General features: G+C 32.8%; 1 protein-coding gene, 1 long non-coding RNA gene and 1 pseudogene across 2 annotated transcripts; 2 read left to right on the top strand and 1 right to left on the bottom strand.

Moving 5' to 3' along the window:
• The first annotated feature begins 1,345 nt into the window (after positions 1-1,345).
• LOC120136491 (glucuronokinase 1-like) lies at positions 1,346-5,626 on the top strand. The gene is made up of 6 exons (XM_039152511.1): positions 1,346-1,597; positions 4,049-4,198; positions 4,459-4,647; positions 4,786-4,902; positions 5,045-5,205; positions 5,341-5,626. Exons 1-6 carry the CDS (start codon positions 1,364-1,366, stop codon positions 5,582-5,584), a joined length of 1,095 nt encoding a protein of 364 aa, XP_039008442.1. The 5' UTR covers positions 1,346-1,363; the 3' UTR covers positions 5,585-5,626.
• A 1,646-nt stretch (positions 5,627-7,272) lies between these two features.
• On the top strand, positions 7,273-9,741 carry LOC120136534 (annotated as a pseudogene).
• A 1,446-nt stretch (positions 9,742-11,187) lies between these two features.
• On the bottom strand, positions 11,188-14,199 carry LOC120136535. The gene is made up of 5 exons (XR_005517349.1): positions 13,917-14,199; positions 13,147-13,239; positions 12,909-13,035; positions 12,486-12,606; positions 11,188-12,349 (listed from the first exon to the last, which is right to left on the bottom strand). It is a non-coding gene; the product is annotated as an uncharacterized LOC120136535 (long non-coding RNA).
• Positions 14,200-20,114: the final 5,915 nt, after the last annotated feature.

Below are 20,114 nucleotides of genomic sequence, written 5' to 3'. Positions count from 1 at the left end.
TTTAATAATTTCCATTTTGGTCCTGAATGATTGAAGTTAGTTTATTTATGATTGCAGTGCCTAGTTTGTAAATTATTTGCAATGATTGCCTTGATTTCTTGTTGGTTGTATAGTTTAATCCCTAAAGTCACCATCTTTATTATTTTGATCCATCATTTACATATTTGTTAATTTCCTACTAATTGTAATATTTTCAAATATTATTTTACATAAGGAATTTATAGAAACGCGCCTTAACCGACAAGGAGTGTGTTTCCAAGAATTGTTCGAACAAAATAATACCTTTTATATTCGAATGAATTTGTTTTTAATATATTTAATATATGTATTTTATCTAAAAATTAGGGCAATATTATTTTGCAAGGAGAATCCATGGAAATGCCCCCTTTACTGACAAGGAAGGTATTTTCGAGAATTGTTCGTGCAAAATAATACCCCTTATATTTTTTTTAAAGAGGATCATAATTTAAATGTATATTCGAATTTGCAAATTTCAATATTTAGATTATGTATAATCGCTTAGGTACCAATTTTGGGCGATGTGGGGGTGATAATCCTTCCCCACGTGTAATCGACTCCCGAACCCTTTTTTCAAAACGAATTTATGGTTAAATGCAAACCACTTTTTATCTTTTAAAATTATTTTTCTTAAAATTATTTTAAAGAATATTTTTTAAGTATTCGACCTACCTAACACAAATGTCAATGGCGAGTCCAAAATTATTAATTTATACATTTATTTTAAAACCCAACCTTTTCCAATATTAAGTTGGATCGCTCCCCGAAATAGCCCAAAAAGCTTCAGGGCTGTTTCGACACTCCCCGTATAGGGATGATAATTTAATTAGAAACTGATTGATTTCGATTTGATTTAACTCGATTAAATCGAATTGTTTTAAAAATTTTGATTCGAATTGGGTTGGGTCATGTAAGATTTTATATAGGGCTGAGATCGAGTCGGGTTTAGGTAGAGGGTGAAAAATCTTCAATCGAACCCAACCTGAGAGTAATAGTGTAATTATTTTATATAAATTTATGGATAATTGTTATAATACTCCTCTCTCTATAATTTTTTTAATTAGATCTTTGTTTTGCATCGGTTTGGATCGGATCATATCAATTTTATACTTTAAAATTTTGAGTCGGATTAGGAGGGATGAAATATGTAATTTTATGACATGACACACACGTCGTTACATGGAGAAAAAGATAAGAACAAATGTGTAAGAATCGTTACAAGTGGGGCGTATGTGTAACCACGTTGGACACTATAATGCATAAACAAAAGCCAAAGATCAAATACAAGTACAAACCGCTCGCAGCTCTTTATTTTATTTTGGTGGGTGCATTGCATGCGGGAGGAATGAATCAAAAGATGAACTCAACTGAGGAAGACATTACTTCAGGGATGATTGAACGCAAAGCCTACGCTCGTGTTGGATTGCTGGGGAACCCAAGTGATGTTTACTTTGGAAAAACAATCACTTTTAGCCTTGGCAATTTCTGGGCTTCGGCTAAATTGGAGCCTTCTCATCATCTTGTCATCAAGCCTCATCCAGTTCATGATCTTGTTCAGTTTGATTCCCTTGATCACCTCGTAATTTCTTTTTCTTTTAATCTTCTCACGTTTTTGTTTTTGATGATTTCTTTGTTGGGTGTTTATGTTTTGAAGGATCTGATAAGTTGGTTCTTTTGTTTTTTTGGTGGATTTGAATATGAATTCTTTTTGTTATATAAGCATTTTCAGGGTGATTTAGAGAATACCCAGATTGAGATTTTAAGGGCTTTGATTGGATCTGGCATTTTTGAGTTTTGATCTGAGAGTTGATTTTGCACCTGGTGCTAATTATGATAACTGAGTTGTAGATCATATATGAAAATCTCCTTGGTTACTATGTGTTTGATAAAATGCTTCGAGTTGGTATGTATGCATGTATGTATGTCTTTCATTGTTTGGTAAAGTGTTTGGAGTCGGTTATGTAGTTTGGGTAGGCCTGTAAACGAACCGAACGCACACGAACGGAGGTATGTTCATGTTCGTTCATTTAATAAATAAACGAACATAAACGAACACGAACATAAACGAACAAATTTTTTTTTTGTTCATGTTCGTTTATTAAGGAATATAACTTGTTCATGTTCGTACATTTAATAAATAAACGAACATAAGCGAACACGAACATAAACGAACACGAACATAAATGAACACGAACATAAACGAATATAAACGTTGGAGACCATACCTTCCATTGTTCTTTCATGAAAAATAGTCGACAATGCAAATCAACCAAATCTACAGTGATAAATAGCGTAAGAGCTGATTAGCAGTGATGAAATGTTTGAAGATATCAAATATTTCGATCGATCTTTTAAAGATATTAAATGATTCACACGACTTTAATTTAACGCTATAACATTTATCTTAGTGGTCCATGATTACATATGAGCAATCATTTTCCACTACGTTATTCTAATAAATTCGCTGGCTAAAAGTTTTGTGACATCAATGTCAGACTTTAGTGAGGTTTGTTAATAATGGTCATTTCCGTTGGCAGAGTAGAAAATTTAACAGCATAAAGATTTCAAACGGTACAAATTGGACTACAAGGCAATAACATAGATCCGAAATCCCTTCGATGCTACATATTGTAACTGATATTATTGCTAAACCACCATTCAAAATTTTAACGTACCTAAAGTCTACTCCATAACTAAAGGCCACACAAGAATTATGAAAACAAAAGTTCATTGTCAAAATGTATTTTCTACTTATTAATGGGTTCTTCTTGGAAAACTCATTACTTCCGCTATTACACTCTTTTTCAGAAATTGCATAGAAACATTTGTTTTGTTTTATGGCAAATTCTATATATTTTTCTCTTTACTGATGCTCATATACTTCCGATTATTACATTTATCTTCTCATCTATTTCTAGAAAGAAGTATGATGTTTTCTTGAGTTTTAGATGTGAAGATACCCACAATAACTTTACATATCAACTATTAAGCCAAATAAAACAAAGAAAGAGATGAAAACAAACCTGTAAAACTTCAGATTGCACTATAATATAACTTGTTTTGAAGCTTCCAGCGATCGTCTCTACTCTCCAGTGAACACTAGGGTTTGGGAAAAAAGGGGGAAAATGAATATAGGAACATAAATTGGTCATCAGAATATCAGATTAATTAATATTTTTAAGATACTTACAAATTGGTCACCAAAATTGATTTAAGAATATTGGGTTAAATATAAATGAATGAACATAAACGAACATAACCGAACGAACATAAACGAACATAACCGAACGAACATAACCGAACGTTCACGAACGTAAATGAACGAATGAGACCTATGTTCATGTTCGTTCATTTAATTAAACGAACACAAAATCTTGTTCATGTTCGTTCATTTAATAAATAAACGCACATAAACGAACTTCCCGCCGCACGGTTCATGAACGGTTCGTTGAACGTTCAGTTCATTTACAAGCCTAAGTTTGGGCTTTTTGATGCTAATATGAATCTCAAGATATGTATGTATGTATGTATGTATGTATGCATGTCTTTCATTATCTGGTAAGATGTTTGGATTTGGTTGTGTAGTTCGACTTTTTATGCTAATATGAATCTTAATATATGTATATATGTATGTATGCATGCATGTATGAATTTAGGTATGCATGTATGTATGTATGTATCCATGCATGTATGAATTTAGGTAGGTATGTATGCATGCATGTAAATTATTCAGATGCTTATTTTAATTTCAATATATGAATTGCAATAAATGTACTTGTATGCGTGCATGTGTGCTTGTCTTCTCTGTGTTACCTTTAGTATGATAAATTATTGAATGCAAGCTGACACATGCTTTTGCTTTGTTCTTTTTGAGACGCTTTAATAAGTACTGAGATTCTAATTGCAGCAATGGAATAAAATCCAGTTTCACCAAGAGTTATGTCTGGTTCCACTAGCATTCATAGGCATAGATATCTACATTTCGAAACCGATATGAACGAGCTAAAACAAGCATTCATTTTGCTTGCAGTTTAGTCGGTTGCAGAGCGAAGGTTACTATGGAGGCGTGCGACTGATTATGTCGATTTGTAAACTCTTCTATAAGCATTGTAAGGATAACGGCATAAATCTTCGACCAGGGAACTTCACACTATCGTACGATACTAATATCCCTCGCCAGGTAGCACTCAGATTAGCGATACGAGAAATTTCTATACCCTTTAGATTGAACTCATGATGTTTTAGTCCGTAATATATATCGTTGTTTGACGTCACCTGTTTGTCACTTGATTTTTTCATGCAAGAAGTGTAGTTCATTGTAGTTATTCGAACACATATATATGCAGTTTCGATTGTTCAATTCCTTTTTTTATCTCTGTTTGTGTAGTGTTCTCGTTTTATTCTTACATCAATATATGGCTTATACTTGACAATTTTCAGGACGGACTTTCAGGGTCCAGTGCTATCGTATCCGCTGCCCTTAGCTGCCTTCTTGATTTTTACAATGTCCGGCATTTGATTAAAGTAGAAGTCAGGCCCAATCTTATCCTTAGCGCAGAGAAAGAGCTCGGAATTGTTGCCGGCCTTCAGGATAGAGTGGCACAAGTCTATGGAGGCCTCGTCTACATGGTATGTTATCTTTATGTAGACCAAGTATATAGAGGCATCGTACGACATTTATATCGCACACTGATTCGTCTCGGTTCTAGATGAATTAGCACTTAAGAATTGAGGGTCTTCCCTGTCGCTGTACTCTGCCTGTTGCAGGATTTTAGCAAGGAACACATGGATAAATTGGGACATGGCATCTATACCCCCATGGATGTTACTCTTCTACCGCCTCTCCATCTCATATACGCCGAGAATCCAAGCGATTCAGGAAAGGTTAGCATCTTTTTTATATTTTACCTGATTTTTATATACTTTCTGCAATAATAAACATGACCTTTAAATCGGAGATACGGTGTTCTGACTTCTGAGTTTATTACTGAAGTAGCAAAATGACTGTATATCGATTCGGATACAGGTACATAGCACCGTGCGACAGAGGTGGCTTGATGGTGATGAATTTATTATATCAACAATGAAAGAAGTCGCAGATATAGCAGCAGAAGGGCAGAGTGTAATACTCCAAAAGAATTACCAAAAGCTTGCAGAACTCATGAATCACAACTTCGAGCTCCGAAGGTAAAGATTTCGATAAGCACCATCAATTATACTCTGTCTTACGATTCTCCATTCAAGTTCTCGTTACTCGAAATTAAAGATCGAAAAGAACTCCATGTTTCGGCTAAATGCTGTCATTCTGCGGATCTTATGTAGGCGCATGTTCGGGGACGAATGTTTGGGTGATTTAAACATAGAAATGGTGGAGGTGGTTCGGAGGGTCGGTGCCGCTTCTAAATTCACCGGGAGCGGCGGGGCGGTGGTTGTGTTCTGCCCAGATGGTCCGTCGCAAGTGAAGCGCCTCGAAGATGAATGTCGGAAAGCCGGGTTTATCATCCAGCCTATACAAGTTGTTCCTTCGTGTTTAAATGATGTTGATCTACAGACATTGTCGAAGTAGGAGATTTGTAAACCATGTCACAGATGAAATAGTCGTCTCAAGCATAACAACATATATTAATCATATGATAGCGCATAGTATAACATTGTAATACAAATCACGTGATAGCAGAGTATTTCATCATTATGAACATTATCAAACTCGTAAACTCGTAAAGATTTTATGTTCTGAGTTATTAGTGGATATAGATATAGATTTTTTTTAAAGTTAAATACATATATGTTAACAACACACAATTTTTAAATAGGATTGGACACAAATAAAATATCAAGTGGGCACTGTCAGTAAAATTGGTAGTTAACAGAAGAAAATTCGAGCTTCAAGGTGGGTACAGATAAAATTTCAGGATAGACAACGTTAATAAAATAGGTAACGAATTGAAGAAAATTCGAATTTAGGATGGACACGTGCCCACCTTTGGTCTTCAATGCATCAGCTATTGTTATGAGTTGTTTTCCTTTAAGATTATGAATTCGAATAACTGTAAGATGTGTGTTGTTATTGATTAATAAAGATATTATTTTATTATTACCGTACACTATTAAAATACTATTAAAAGAAAGAAGAATGCAAATAAAATTTACAATTTGGAACAGGCCCAAAGTGTCTAATGATTATGTATCGTCAAAATATACAGTCTAAACAAATATATTTTTTCAGATTTGTCGAGATACGTAATCTTTTATTCATAAAAGAAAATTTCTAATTTGATTGTCCAATGAAAACTTAAAAAAATTGTTTGATGATAATGGTAATGAGACAGATGGAGATAGATTAGGCCAAATGACAACAGAAGGCAATTGCAATAGTTTTTTTGGTTAAAAAAGAATAGGATTATGTTATTGAGATAGATTAGGGAAATGGAGAAAGAAAGGTAAAATTTATATTTTGTCTAAAGTCTTTGAAATCAAATTACTTGTCAAAACAACCACCGACCACCGAAGGATCTAGGTTGTTTTTAGGAAGAGTAATTTAAATCTTAAAATTTGAATTTTCTTCTAATCATTAACTATTTTATTAATTATGTTTATTTTAAAATTTTATTAGCGTCCGCCCAATAAAATAATAGGTGAATTATAAATTTAATACTTAAACTATTAGTTTTGATTCAATTTAGTACATAAATTTTCAATTTTTTCAAAACCATACATAAATTTTACTTTTTATTTCATTTTAATATTCATTGTTAAAAACTTAAAGCATTTGACACCTAAATTATCAGTTTTGATCCGTTTTAGTACTTAAATTTTTAAATATTTTCAAAACTTAAATATGATTTAGGTACTAAACGTGTTTTGGTACCTAGACTTTCATTTTTTTTCAAAAATTAAATTTTTGATCCGTTTTATGTATGATTTAAAAAAATTGAAAGTTTATATACTAAAACAGATCAAAATTAATAGTTTAAGTACTAAATGGGTAATTTATCCTACAAAATTTTGTATTATTAATATGTGTCTATTCTTAAAAATATTTTTGAATATACCATTGTCGTCAACTAGAATAACAGTTGTTAAATTTTAATGATCAAAATGTAATAAATCAATAATATAAAAGATAAAACTATATATATTTTTAAAATCAGTGATAAAATTGAAAATAATGAAATAAAAGAGGTTTTTACCCAAAAAATAATAAATATGGACAAATGTCATAAGGGGGATGTGATACCGTCATGGATGCTCGAGAGCTCCATTTAAAAGCAGGAGGGTTTAAAAAAAATCAAAAGGGTAATCATTCCAGCTTTGCGTTTCGATCGAGACATCGAGCAATTTCTTCATCTGCCTACTTGAACTAGAGGTATTTTAATTTCTCTTGTAGATTTAACATAGATCCTATCTTTGTTTACTTCAAAACGTGTTGTTTGTTGTTCTTTCTCTGATATGAAACGGCGGTGTTCTTTTTTTTTTGGCAAGTGAATTTAAGTTTGATTTTACTAATTCTTTTGATTTCGATTAATTTGAGGATGACGGGATCTGTTTTGGTTTAGGAATCGAAAATTTCCTTAGATATTTGAGTTGATGGGGCCGATTAGTTCAAAGGAATCCTTCTGGGTTCATTTTTGTACCTATTATGGAGAAGGAAGCCCATTTTATGTGCCGCGGAATAGCTATGCCTCTTCACAGTCTTATCCACCTCCCCAGCCGGAGCCGCGACAAGATCAAAACCGTGGCGGTGATAAAAGGACGAAAGATCGGAGGTCTTCGAGAACTGCAGACGATTACGGAATCTTAGATCTGGTTATTATCTACGTTGCTTTTATTTTTAGATCTGTTGATGCTGTATCCTTATCCAAGACCATGATTAATTTGGTGATTGTTGCTTAATCGATGATTACAGGTGGCAGATGCTCTTGCTAAAGCTGGATTTGGACCTTCACGTCTCATCGTCGGTATTGATTTCACCGAGAGCAACAAATGGACAGGTTAAGATCTACTATCTTAATATCCAGTAGTAATGTATTGTTTGCTGTGCGCAAAATGATCCGATCGATCTTTTTCAAAAAATTAGATATTCGATCCATTTTTTTATTTTTGGATAATTCGATCGGATATCCGGAAAAAAATTTGGATAATCTGATCGGATACGGATTAGATAAATTTTAATTTCGGATTATCCGAAAATCCGAAAAAAATTTGGGCTTTTAGATATTAGATACCTTTAGCTCAATAAATAGCCCACTAATCCATTAAAATTATAATCCAATAAAAATTGGGATATTTAATTATTAGTGTGTGAGTAATTAAATATATATATATATATATATATAAAATTTAGTAGAGATATCGAATAAGTTAATTTAAATAAAAAAATATAAAATATAAAATTAATATTTTGTCAAAATAAATTTTATATTCGGATCATGATATCCAATTTTTTCGAATTGGATATGGATCGCTATTTTAGATATTCGAAATTTTTGGATCTGATTGGATCCGATTCTGAATTTGCATACCCCTAATGCTGTTAGCCATGCTGGAATCCGCTGAATCGAGCTTGTTTTTTGTAGAGAAAAGATCATTCAATAGAAAAAGCTTGCACTATCTTGGAAATAGTCCAAATCCTTTTGAACAGGCTATATCAATGATTGGGGAAGGCTTAGCTTCCTTTCTTCAGGAAATTTTAATTCATTGCTTCGGATTCGGTGATGGTACGTGTTTAATTTGTTAATGATGTTTATTTACTTAAATGCAGATGCTAAGACTTATTCGTATTTGTTTGCAGCATCAACACACGATCGAAGAGGTCTTCAGTTTCTACCCAGACGAACGAGCTTGTAATGGATTCAAGGAAGTCTTAAGCCTCTATAGAGAACTTGCGACACTTGTAGAATTCTCAGGTTTACATATTCTCCTGTTTTTCCATACCTATTCGGAGTTACCTCTTGTTATATGTCCGATCAAATAATTACTACAATTCCTTTACAGGACCTACATCATTTGCTCCTATCATTCAAATGGCGATGAGCATTGTTGAGCAGAGTGGTGGCCAGTACCACGTGTTAGTGATAATCGCCGATGGTCAGGTATTTTTCTCTCTTTGTGTGGGTTTAGTTCACTTATTTTTGAAACTTTCTTGAAATAAAAATGGCAGATAGTAAACTTGTGTGAGCCTTGTGGGGTGGCACGGGAATAATACAAATAAAACATTGCTGACATGATCGTTTACTGTAGTCTTTACCATTTTATATATTTCTTGCAATGCATTATTACTATTTTTATCAACTGGTTCGGTATGATTTGTTATGGTTTTATATAGGCTCAAAATCACTAACACTGATGGTTGTTTCAGGCAACTAAAAGTGAACATACTCAGCGTGGCCTGCGAAGTCCACAAGAGCAGAAAACTATTACTGCCATAGCGCAAGCAAGGTGAAGTGGTGAACATGATGTAACCCGTTTAATCCTTTTTTTCCCTTTCTTGATGCAACCATTTTATTTTTTATTTGTTTCTCACATTTCAGAAAGCTTCCTCTGTTGATTATATTGGTTGGTGTTGGAGACGGACCTTGGGATATAATGGAAAAGATTATTATCATGGTAATAATATTTTGAGGGAATTGCATTCTTATATTTGGTTTAGGAGAATTCTTTTAGGGTGTGTTTGGTTCACAGAATGTAAGATTATCAGTAGGAATAAAAGATTATCAGTAGGAATAAAAGATTACCAGGGAATAGATTACTGAGAATGTTACATTACTGTGTTTGGTTGGTTTGACAGGAATGTAAGATTACAATATTTGGTTGAAGGAATAAAAGATTACTGGAATGTATATTTTACCAAATTGTCATTGTTTTATATTTTTTAACAAGTGAAATTCTAAATATTTAAATAAAAATTATTATATAAAAATTCTATTTGTTGATAATATATTACTTGAGTATTTAAATATATCATATATTATTTTTATTTTAATTAATATTAAATTTTACTTAATTTATGTAAAAGTTTATTAAAATTTTACATCAACATTTAATTAAATGTTTAAACTGTAAAAAAATTTCATATATATTCATAATAATAAAAAGATGTAAATTATTATTTTTATCTAAGATATAATATATATTATATTTTTTATATACAATAATTTATTTATTTATCTTTTATATTTATACTTAATTCTGCATACTTTATCATTATTATTTATCACATGAATTTATATTATAAAAACATAATTCAAATAAGTAAGAAAATATAACACTAAAAATCATATTGTCTATAATTTTATATTTCACTTTTATTTATCATTATCTTTGTTAATATTTTAATAAAATTATTAATACTCAATTTTAATCTGATTTGTACTTAACTCTTGATTACGAAAAACAATCAACCCAATAATTCATGTTTCCCAACCTGTAATTTCTCTCCGAACATACAAAAATCGACAGAGGCCAAACTTTGAACATATTAGACCGTTAATTTCTTTCAGATCATACACAAAGGACAAGTGAAATAGCTTACCTGTATCTAAAGAGCATTCTAAAACAATTTTAAGTGGCTGCTAATTCGGTCATGTCCGAATTATTCTAAGATATCGATCATGAGATTGCTAATTCGGCTATGTCTGAATTATTGTAAGCCTGTCTGAAATTTGACTTATTTCCAAATTATTTGGACTATTTGTAGGGAAAAAAATGATGCCCTATTTAACAATAGAAGCTGTAGCGAAAATCAAATTTTTGAACTGATACTGTTGAGGATTAGTTTTTGGAGTAAAAATCTAGATTTTTAAACGTAAATAGTAAAAACGAAGATGATGTTTAAAAATTTTGATATATAATTATTGGGGTAAATAAATTAAGTTTGAATGAATATGATTTTATTTATATTTGTTTATTTATTTTTATAAGTATTTATGTTTAATTTGTATTCATTTAATTTTTTAGCATGAAGCCATGATGATAATAATGTACTATAAATAAGAAAGCCTACATCAAAGATCTAAGCAAAAGAAAGTATCACTCCTCAAATTGATTGATAGATAAAAGAGAGAATAATAAATTGAATGATAGTAAATAAGTATTCTAATTAGAGTTAGGTTCTTTTGATAAAATAAAGACCTATCAACAATGCTAATGCACTTCAAGGATTGTAAAACAAGTTGGGAAACCGGCTTTTCAGACAATGGGTCATTTCTTGTTTCCTTAATTACATCGTCATTTGGCCATACATTTTCATCCACTTCATCACAAATGATATCCAACCTGTTTAGCAAACTCCTGATGATATCATCCTGATCAGAGCCATAAACAATTGCATAAGAAAAGAACATCAAGCACATGTCACTCAAGTGAATAAGGCCGTTTATTCTTCTGGGATTGAGAACATACAAATAACCTCTGAATGTTAACATTTCAAGTTCTTATTTCTATGCTGAAGAATTACAAGGGTCTTTAAAGAATTGACTAGTCACGATTGCTATAAATGAAGAGAAACTACAACTCAATAAAAACGAAAGGAAGATAAAATATAGTATATGCTTTGTTTAAAGCATATCACCAAATAAAGTATGACATGTCAATTAAGAGAAAATAATAGCTACATGAAAAATCCTGCACCATGCATACAGAAGCACAATTTACAACTGAGAGGTATGCTAACTCTAATTTAAACCATATATGACATAAGGTGGAAAGAGACTCTTCAGACCAAAGTTGTAGGGTTAGAATGTCTTTTGATCTGTAAGAGAATGTTAGAGTCTCGGTGCACACATTTGTACTGATCAACTCAACTAAATCAGATAATTTCATATATTTTCCAAAATTTCTATTCCAATCACAACCAGTTAGATAAACATTTGAAACATATCTAACTTGCTCGTTGTTATCTTACATAAAGATGCAACATTTATCTCTTAGGATGAAAATTTACATCCCAAAACTTCTCTAGTATATATATTAAAAAAAAGACCAAGTTGTTATCCAAACCAAGAAATGAGTACTTTTATATCAGCAACAGCCTGTGAAATTGGTTCCTTTGAATTCAAGAATGAAAAGGAACGTACAGAACCAGTAAAATTGAGAATACCTACAACATCTTTCTGGCTGCATGCTTCACAAAATTTAAGCAAATTATTAAATGTTAGATTTAACATTATAAAAAACATAAAAATATAATTGAGTTCAAAATTGAAATGGCCAGAGAACCTCCGATGTACATATCCTTCATTTTTTTGATAGGAATGTACATATCCTTCATGAATGGTAGAAGCAACTCAACTTCATGCAAACCGTCTGTTGTGCAAGTTTCATCATTAACAACCTAAATATAAAAAGATCAGAGCAGTAGAAAGGTGAGGGATTTATTAAAAAGGAATAGATATTATTCCATAATCATAGAAGATTAATAATGAATAAGATGCTCCGAGATTCAAAAGGTTGATTAGAGTAATTCTCACAAGGTTCCCATCGATCATAGCTTTTGCACCTCACAGCTCTTGAACATAATTTGAAATTCCATTACGGAGAACACCGACAAGTGTCTCAGGTTTTGATGCTTTCTCTTGATATATAGGCAGCCTGGGTAACATATACCATTGTTAATAAAAAATGACTACACATTCTTTTGATGCTAAAATAGGAGGTAGGAAAATGACAACATATGTATGTAGAGAACCAACAATGTGAAAAGAGAAACCAAGTTGCAAATTAAGCCTTGTCATATGGTAGCCTAATGCAGGCAAAAAATAGACGCTAAGAAAGAAGACTGAACTTCACTTGTACACAAGGACAATTTTAATCGGTATTCTCAAACCAAATAATAGAGGTCTGTGACGTTACAGATTTGATTAAGATAAAAATTAATAGGTAATACAAGTTACCTGAGATCAAAGTGGTAGAAGCACTTAAAAGTTTGAAGAGAAGTTAAGACCCTTCCCATTCTGAAGTTATAAGGCCGCAAGCTGCTTGATGAAATATTTGATGACTGTACAATTTCAACATGTCTAACTACCAAAAACGTGTAATTTTCAGATCAAAATTGAAACTGAACTTTAAAAACTGGGGAACGTGAAACAACAATAACAAATAATGACTACAGGTCTAGTTCTTATAAAATACCTCCTTAGGCTATAACATATATATGTGAATAAGCAATCTTTCATCAAGGTCTTCTTCCAAAAGGGATACTGCTTCAGCAATTCCCTTCACAGTCTGCAAAATCCATTGCATTTTATTAAACGAAAAACATGCCAAGGAGAAAGAAAAATATTCATGATTATGGCCATTTTGATCCTTGTTTTACTGTAATGCTCGACAGCTCTTTGGAATTAGAGGCTCAATTCAAGGCTAATTACCTCTCTACATCCTTATTTGCAGACAATCGCATATTTTTTTATAGTAACTTTCTTTTCGTCCTGTTTGATGTGGGATTAATAACTTTCACTTCTTCAAGAAGTGATACTATGTAAATGATGTTGTCACATTTCCTAATCAGGGTCTTCACTTCCACAAGTTATTAACTAAATTTAGATTTCTAGCAGTATGGCTTGATCCCCATAAACTAATTACTCCACTAGTAGACCCTTCAGCAGGAGAAAACACCATTTGTCATACAGTTGATCCCCAAACTTTCCTTATGAAATTATTATCTACGACCTACAGTTTAGATTCCTGGAAGAAAACTACCTTGGGATGGTGTTTGGAATGGCCGCTCTTTATTTCTCATTTTTACCAAAACCCCTACCATTCCAAGACATTATTGATAGATTCATGGATAAATTTGAGATTAATACCCAATAAGAAAACGAAATAAAAACCAATGGCACTTTAAGATCTATTAAGACCCACCTTCTCAATTTCACAACTTTTGCGTAGAATAGCACTCTTACCTCCTTGAAAAGAGACTTCAAGGCTTTTACTTATTTCCCAGGCTGCTTCTGCTTCCTCAATGGCTTGAGCGAGCCCCTCTTCCAACTCAGACGAGATTTCCAGAGATTCATAGCTTCCACTATCTAGGACATTGTGAATTTGTTTCCTTAACAATTGCCTTTGATTAGCCTTGTAAAAATTGTTATATGGAAATCGAAAGATAGAACTCCTCTGAGTTTTGGGTTGATTTACTTTATCAGAGGTAATCTCACAAGAAAAGAAAGGTATTTTAGCCCCAGCACGGGAAAGGAAAAATACCTAACACATATGGGAATAACATTTTCAAGAATAAAATACAAAATTTACTGTTGGTATTAAAATATTACCTTCACTTAAGAATCTTACTTGATCCAAATATGGGTATCCTTCATCAAGAAAAAAATACCTGCTGGGAAGGCTAAATTCTTTGATCCAAACGAGTTGCTAGAGTAATAATCTTTTACCAACAATAGCACTTTTCTCCTAAATGGTAGGAATATTTTAAAAAAATATTTATTATACTAATTATATTAATAATACTATAAAGCTTTTACAAAATTTATATAGTGTAACAAAAATGATTCTATGAGGATATGGCGTGGGATCAAATCTTGAAAGTTAAGTACAAATGGAATGAAGTGGTTCCGATAGAGTTGCGAAATAATAACTGTAGCCAGTTTTGGAAGGGTCTCTCTAATATTTGGAGGGAGGTATGCAATGGTGTCTTTTGGAATATTCGCAATGGGCGGACAAGGGATTTTTGGTTTGATACATGGCTTTATAGTGAAGGACCTTTAGTTGACGGAAAGTTGGATCCAAATATACCTTGTCCAGTGCTGGTATCTGCTATGGTCACAGATTACGGCAATGGGACTGGGATAGGCTAAATCCTGCCTTGCCAGATGTCGTTATTCGCAAGATTGCTGCGGTTAGGCCTCCTCAAGATAATATAGGGGGTGATATCCCAGGTTGGCGTTTGGATGATAAACGCCTATTTACTACATCAGCCTATCAGGCATTAGATAACGGGACTACTAGTGCAAATGGCAGGGGCTGGGAACACATTTGGAAAGTGAAAGTAGGTCAAAGAATCCGTGTCTTCTTACGGTTAGTCACGCATGGAAAACTATTGACGAACATCGGAAGAGCAAACCAGAGTATTTTGCAATTGACTGACAGGACTGGGATATTTTATTTTCAACCCTTTTTGGAGCCTATGGTTAAGCATAAATAAGCTCTTGATAAGGGTTTTTGTTGAAAACATTTTGATATTTTGATATAACAAATTAAGTTAAATGAATTTTAAGATTTTTCAAAAAGATTTTCTAAGTATATTCGATATAATTATTCGAATATCAAAATATTACTCCAAATCTTCCAAATGTCATTTTTAATACTTACTCAAGTGTAAAATTAAGTTTTAATCTTAAAATAATTTCAAAACAATTTTATAAAATATTTCGAACCATTTCAAAGCCAAAAATCCCAGATTGCTCAGAGGGAACCGATTCCCCCTGAATGGTTTGGCTCCGAGAAAAACAGAATCCTCGGAGGGAACCGATTCCCCCCAAGGGGGTACCGATTCCCCCTGTTTAACGGTCGAAATATTTGAATTTTACACTTAGGGAACGATTCCCCATGAGGGGTACCGATTCCCCCCACGCTCCAAGCAGAAATATTAATTGTTTTCACACTTAAACAACTCCAATAACTTCATTAATGATCCTCAACGTTCAGAAGTGATTCAAGGTGTATTTAAACAAGCTTAGAAGCCATTGATCAAAAACAAGAAACAACAAGCAACTAGAATCAAGAGAGAATCAAAGAGAAAGAATCAAACCTCAAGTTTGAGCATTTCAAGCTTATTTTTCATTCAATATTCATTTTGCTTTCAAGAACACTACTTGTACTCAATTGTATTCATTTTTAGTGTTCTTTTCTTTGTTCTAGAATTGTGCAAACAATCTAACTTGTGAGGATTTCCTTGTAAGTCTGCAAATTTGTATTGTTCTCTTTGGGAGAGAGTGTTCTCAAGAATTTGGGGTATAATTCTTGAGGGTTTGTAAGGTTACTATTTGTCCTCAAAAGAAAGACAAATTAGTGAATTTGTGGAAAATCTTTAGTATGGATAGCTAAGGTAGTGGACGTAGACTTTGGTTGAGAAAGTCGAACCACTCTAAATCGCTGTGCAATTACTTTCAATTTTCTGCAAAAGCTTCCACCAAATTTTTAATTGCCAATTCACCCCCTCTTGGTCGATTCCGTCAATCGATTAACTAAACAATTGGCATCAGATAACTCATTTGAAGGTTTAATCGCCTCTTGAGTCGATTCGGGAAGAGTTACATCGATAATCAAAGTCATCAATGGCCTCTACTTCAAACTTCGACTCCGGTCTCGATTCGATGCCCGTCAACAAGCCTCCTTTCTTCAATGGGGCTAACTATGCCTATTGGAAAAATAGGATGATGTACTTCATTCAAGCAAGCGACATGGGAGCATGGAATGTTGTAGAAGACGAATATATCAAGCCTCTTACTCATCCAAGAATGTGGAGTGAAGGAGAGACAAGATTGTTCCAGCTCAACTCTAAAGCCATTCATATCATATTTTGTCCTCTTGGACCAGATGAATACGGAAGAGTTTCATCTTGTACAACCGCCAAAGAAATATGGGACAAGCTTCAAGTCACTCATGAAGGTACCGATGAGGTAAAAAAATCTAAAATTAGTATTCTAACGCATAGCTATGAAAATTTCAGGATGAAACCAAATGAAGATATCAAAGCTATGACGGATAGATTTTCAACAATTGTCAATGGTCTCAAATCATATGGAGAGATCATTTCAAATGAAAAGATTTTGAGGAAGTTAGTTTACTCCCTTCCAAAATCATGTCAATCAAAGAAGACGACAATCATCGAGTCTAAGGACCTAACGTCCTTAACTCTTGAAGAACTAATCGGTTCCTTCCTCACTCATGAAATGATGCTTGAAGATGAGGTAGACCTCAATAAGATTGACGAGACACCAAACGAGAAGGAGAATAAGAAAAACATTGGAGTTGCTCTCAAATCCACAAAAGATGAGAGTGATTCGAATGAAGATGACGATGACGAGGAAATGACATTGTTTACCAAACGGTTCAAAAAAATGATGAGATCTTACAGAGGAAGAAAATTCAAACGAAATTAAGGCCTAAAAAATGAACCAAAAGAGAAGGACCCGATCATTTGCTATGAATGCAAAAAGCCGGGGCATGTCAAATATGATTGCCCAAAATTGAAGAGAAAAGGGAATCAAAGAATAAGCACAAGGCTCATGTGGCTACATGGAGCGATGAAGAAGGTTCCGATGAAGAGGAACAATAAGTAGCAAACTTTTTCTTGATGACATTCGGGGAAGATTCTAAGGTAACCTCTAACTCATCTGATTTTGATGATTTATCCTATGATGAGCTATTAGAGGAATATAATGGGTTGGCTTCGGATTATGAGAAATTGTTTTTAAAAATATAAAAATAATGTTTCAAAATTGAAAAATGAAAACAAACTCATATCCAAAACCAACAACGATCTTGAAAGTAAAATCAAAGATTTGCAAATCAAACTAGAAGAGTTTGAAAAGAAAAATTTGGATTTGCAAAATTTACTTTCAAAGGTCAATGATGATCATCAAAAGAAAATTGATGATCTTAAAACTTCTTTTGATAAAGTTGGAACAAAACGTTTTGAAAAAGGAGAAAATTCAAAATCCAACTTTGTTAGAAAAGATTTTAAAAACTACAATCATAGAGGTCCCCAACGAACCTCTAATGGAAAAATCGTTAGAAGTATGTGGGTTCCTAAAGAACTCATTACTACTAAAGATAAAGATATCCTATACAAATGGATACCTAAGGGGACTAGGATTTTGGAAACTAATGAATATGGACCCAAAAGAATTTGGGTACCAAAAATAAAAAATTAATCTATGTTTGTAGGGAAAGGAGCATTGCTACAAGGCATGGGAAACAAATTCAAATTAATGGTACCTTGATAGTGGATGCTCGATACACATGACCTGGGACAAAAATCGATTCATAGAGCTTAACGCCAAAAATGGAGGAGAAGTGACTTTTGGTGATAATTCAAAAGGTCACATTGAAGGCATAGGTACAATAGGTAATACCTCTTCCATACAAATTAAAAATGTTTTATATGTGAATGGATTAAAGCATAATCTTTTGAGTATTAGTCAATTTTGTGATCAAGGATTCAATGTCATGTTTGAAACTAATGGTTGTAAAGTTATTGACATTGAATCTAATCGGATTATGCTTATTGGTCATAGAATAGGAAACATTTACATGGTGCATTTAGATTCTATTAATGTGACTAATTTATGCCTAGTTGCAAAAAATGAGCATGATAGTTGGTTATGGCATAGGAGACTAGGACATGCTAGCATGAGTGTTTTGCAACGGTTAGTTCAAGGAGAATTGGTTCGAGGGCTGCCTAAACTAAAATTTGATAATGATAAAATCTGTGATGCTTGTGCTAAAGGAAAACAAAAGCGAGTTTCTTTTAAATCCATTAATGATGTGTCAACTAGTAGAGTATTACAATTGATCCACTTAGATCTTTTTGGGCCATCTAGAACTACTACCTTGGGTGGAAAAAAATATGCATTTGTCTTGGTAGATGACTATTCTAGATATACTTGGGTTCTATTATTAAGTACTAAAGATGAAGCATTAGAAAAATTCATCACATTTTCAAAAGTAATCCAAAACGAAAAAGGTTACTCTATAACTAGTGTTAGAGTGATCATGGAACTGAGTTTGAAAATCTTGGATTTACTAAGTTTTGTAATTCTAATGGTATTAGCCATAATTTTTCAGCACCTAGAACCCCTCAACAAAATGGAGTTGTTGAGAGGAAAAATATAACTTTAGAAGAAATGGCTAGAACCATGCTTTGTGAAAACAATTTGCCAAAGTATTTTTGGGCGGAAGCCACAAATACCGCTTGTTATGTTATACCGCTTGTTATGTTATTAATCAAGTAATGATTAGGCCTATTTTAAAGAAAACTCCATATGAACTTTTTAAAAATAAAAAGCCTAACATTAGTTATTTTCATCCTGTTGGATGTAAGTGTTTTGTTTTAAACAACAGTAAAGACAATCTTGGCAAATTTGATGCTAAAAGTGATGAAGGAATTTTTCTGGGTTATTCCTTAAATTCTAAAGCTTATCGAGTATTTAATAAAAGAAATTTGGTTGTAGAAGAGTCTATACATGTTGTTTTCGATGATAATATCCTTCCGAGGAAGGATTCTTGTTTGAATGATGATGTAGGTATTATAAATACAAATGACGTTAGACATGACGTTGGAGAATCATCATCAAAGGAAGAAACAGAATATGAGGAAACTCATGATCCTCTCAAGAATCCAACCATTGAAGAAAGGGAAGTATCTTATCCAAGAGAGTGCAACTGTGTCAAGGATGGTGAGATTATAGGTGATCCATCCAAAGGGGTAACAACTCGATCTTCTCTTAGAAATATTTGTAATTATGTTGCATTTATCTCATGCATAGAGCCTAAGAATATTAAAGAAGCATTAAATGATGAACATTGGATTATGGCTATGCAAGAAGAGTTAAATCAATTTGAGAGAAGTAAAGTATGAACATTAGTTGAAAGACATACTAATAAATCTACTGTAGGTACTAGATGGGTATTTAGGAATAAGCTTGATGAGAGTGGTAATATAGTGAGAAACAAGGCTAGACTTGTTACTCAAGGGTATACTCAAGAAGAGGACATAGACTATGATGAAACATACGCTCCCGTAGCTAGGATGGAAGTAATTAGAATGTTATTAGCATTTCATGAATTTAAATTATATCAAATGGATGTTAAAAGTGCATTTTTAAATGGTTTTATAAAAGAAGAAGTGTATGTGGAACAACCTCCAGGTTTTGAAGATTCAAAATTTTTGGATCATGTTCTTAAATTGACAAAAGCACTTTATGTTTTAAAACAAGCTCCTAGAGCTTGGTATGAAAGATTGTCAAACTTTTTAATTGAAAAAGGTTTTTCAAAAGGGAAGGTTGACACTATATTGTTTTTAAAGCATAAAGGTAAAGATTTATTAGTAGTTCAAATTTATGTTGATGATATAATATTTGGTT

Source organism: Hibiscus syriacus, unplaced genomic scaffold (genome assembly GCF_006381635.1).
Source record: "Hibiscus syriacus cultivar Baekdansim isolate YM2019G1 unplaced genomic scaffold, ASM638163v2 tig00110633_pilon, whole genome shotgun sequence".
NCBI lineage: Eukaryota > Viridiplantae > Streptophyta > Magnoliopsida > Malvales > Malvaceae > Hibiscus > Hibiscus syriacus.
The sequence above is the reverse complement of the archived record's forward strand: the minus strand, read 5'-3'. Positions and strand labels throughout refer to the sequence as shown.

Bases quoted from the DNA above. Each gene is read 5' to 3' on its own strand.
- LOC120136491 (XM_039152511.1), top strand. From the start codon at position 1,364: ATGAATCAAAAGATGAACTCAACTGAGGAAGACATTACTTCAGGGATG. The intron at 1,598-4,048 runs GTAATTTCTTTT...TTTTGCTTGCAG, and splicing joins TTGATTCCCTTGATCACCTC to TTTAGTCGGTTGCAGAGCGA. The intron at 4,648-4,785 runs GTATGTTATCTT...TGCCTGTTGCAG, and splicing joins ATGGAGGCCTCGTCTACATG to GATTTTAGCAAGGAACACAT.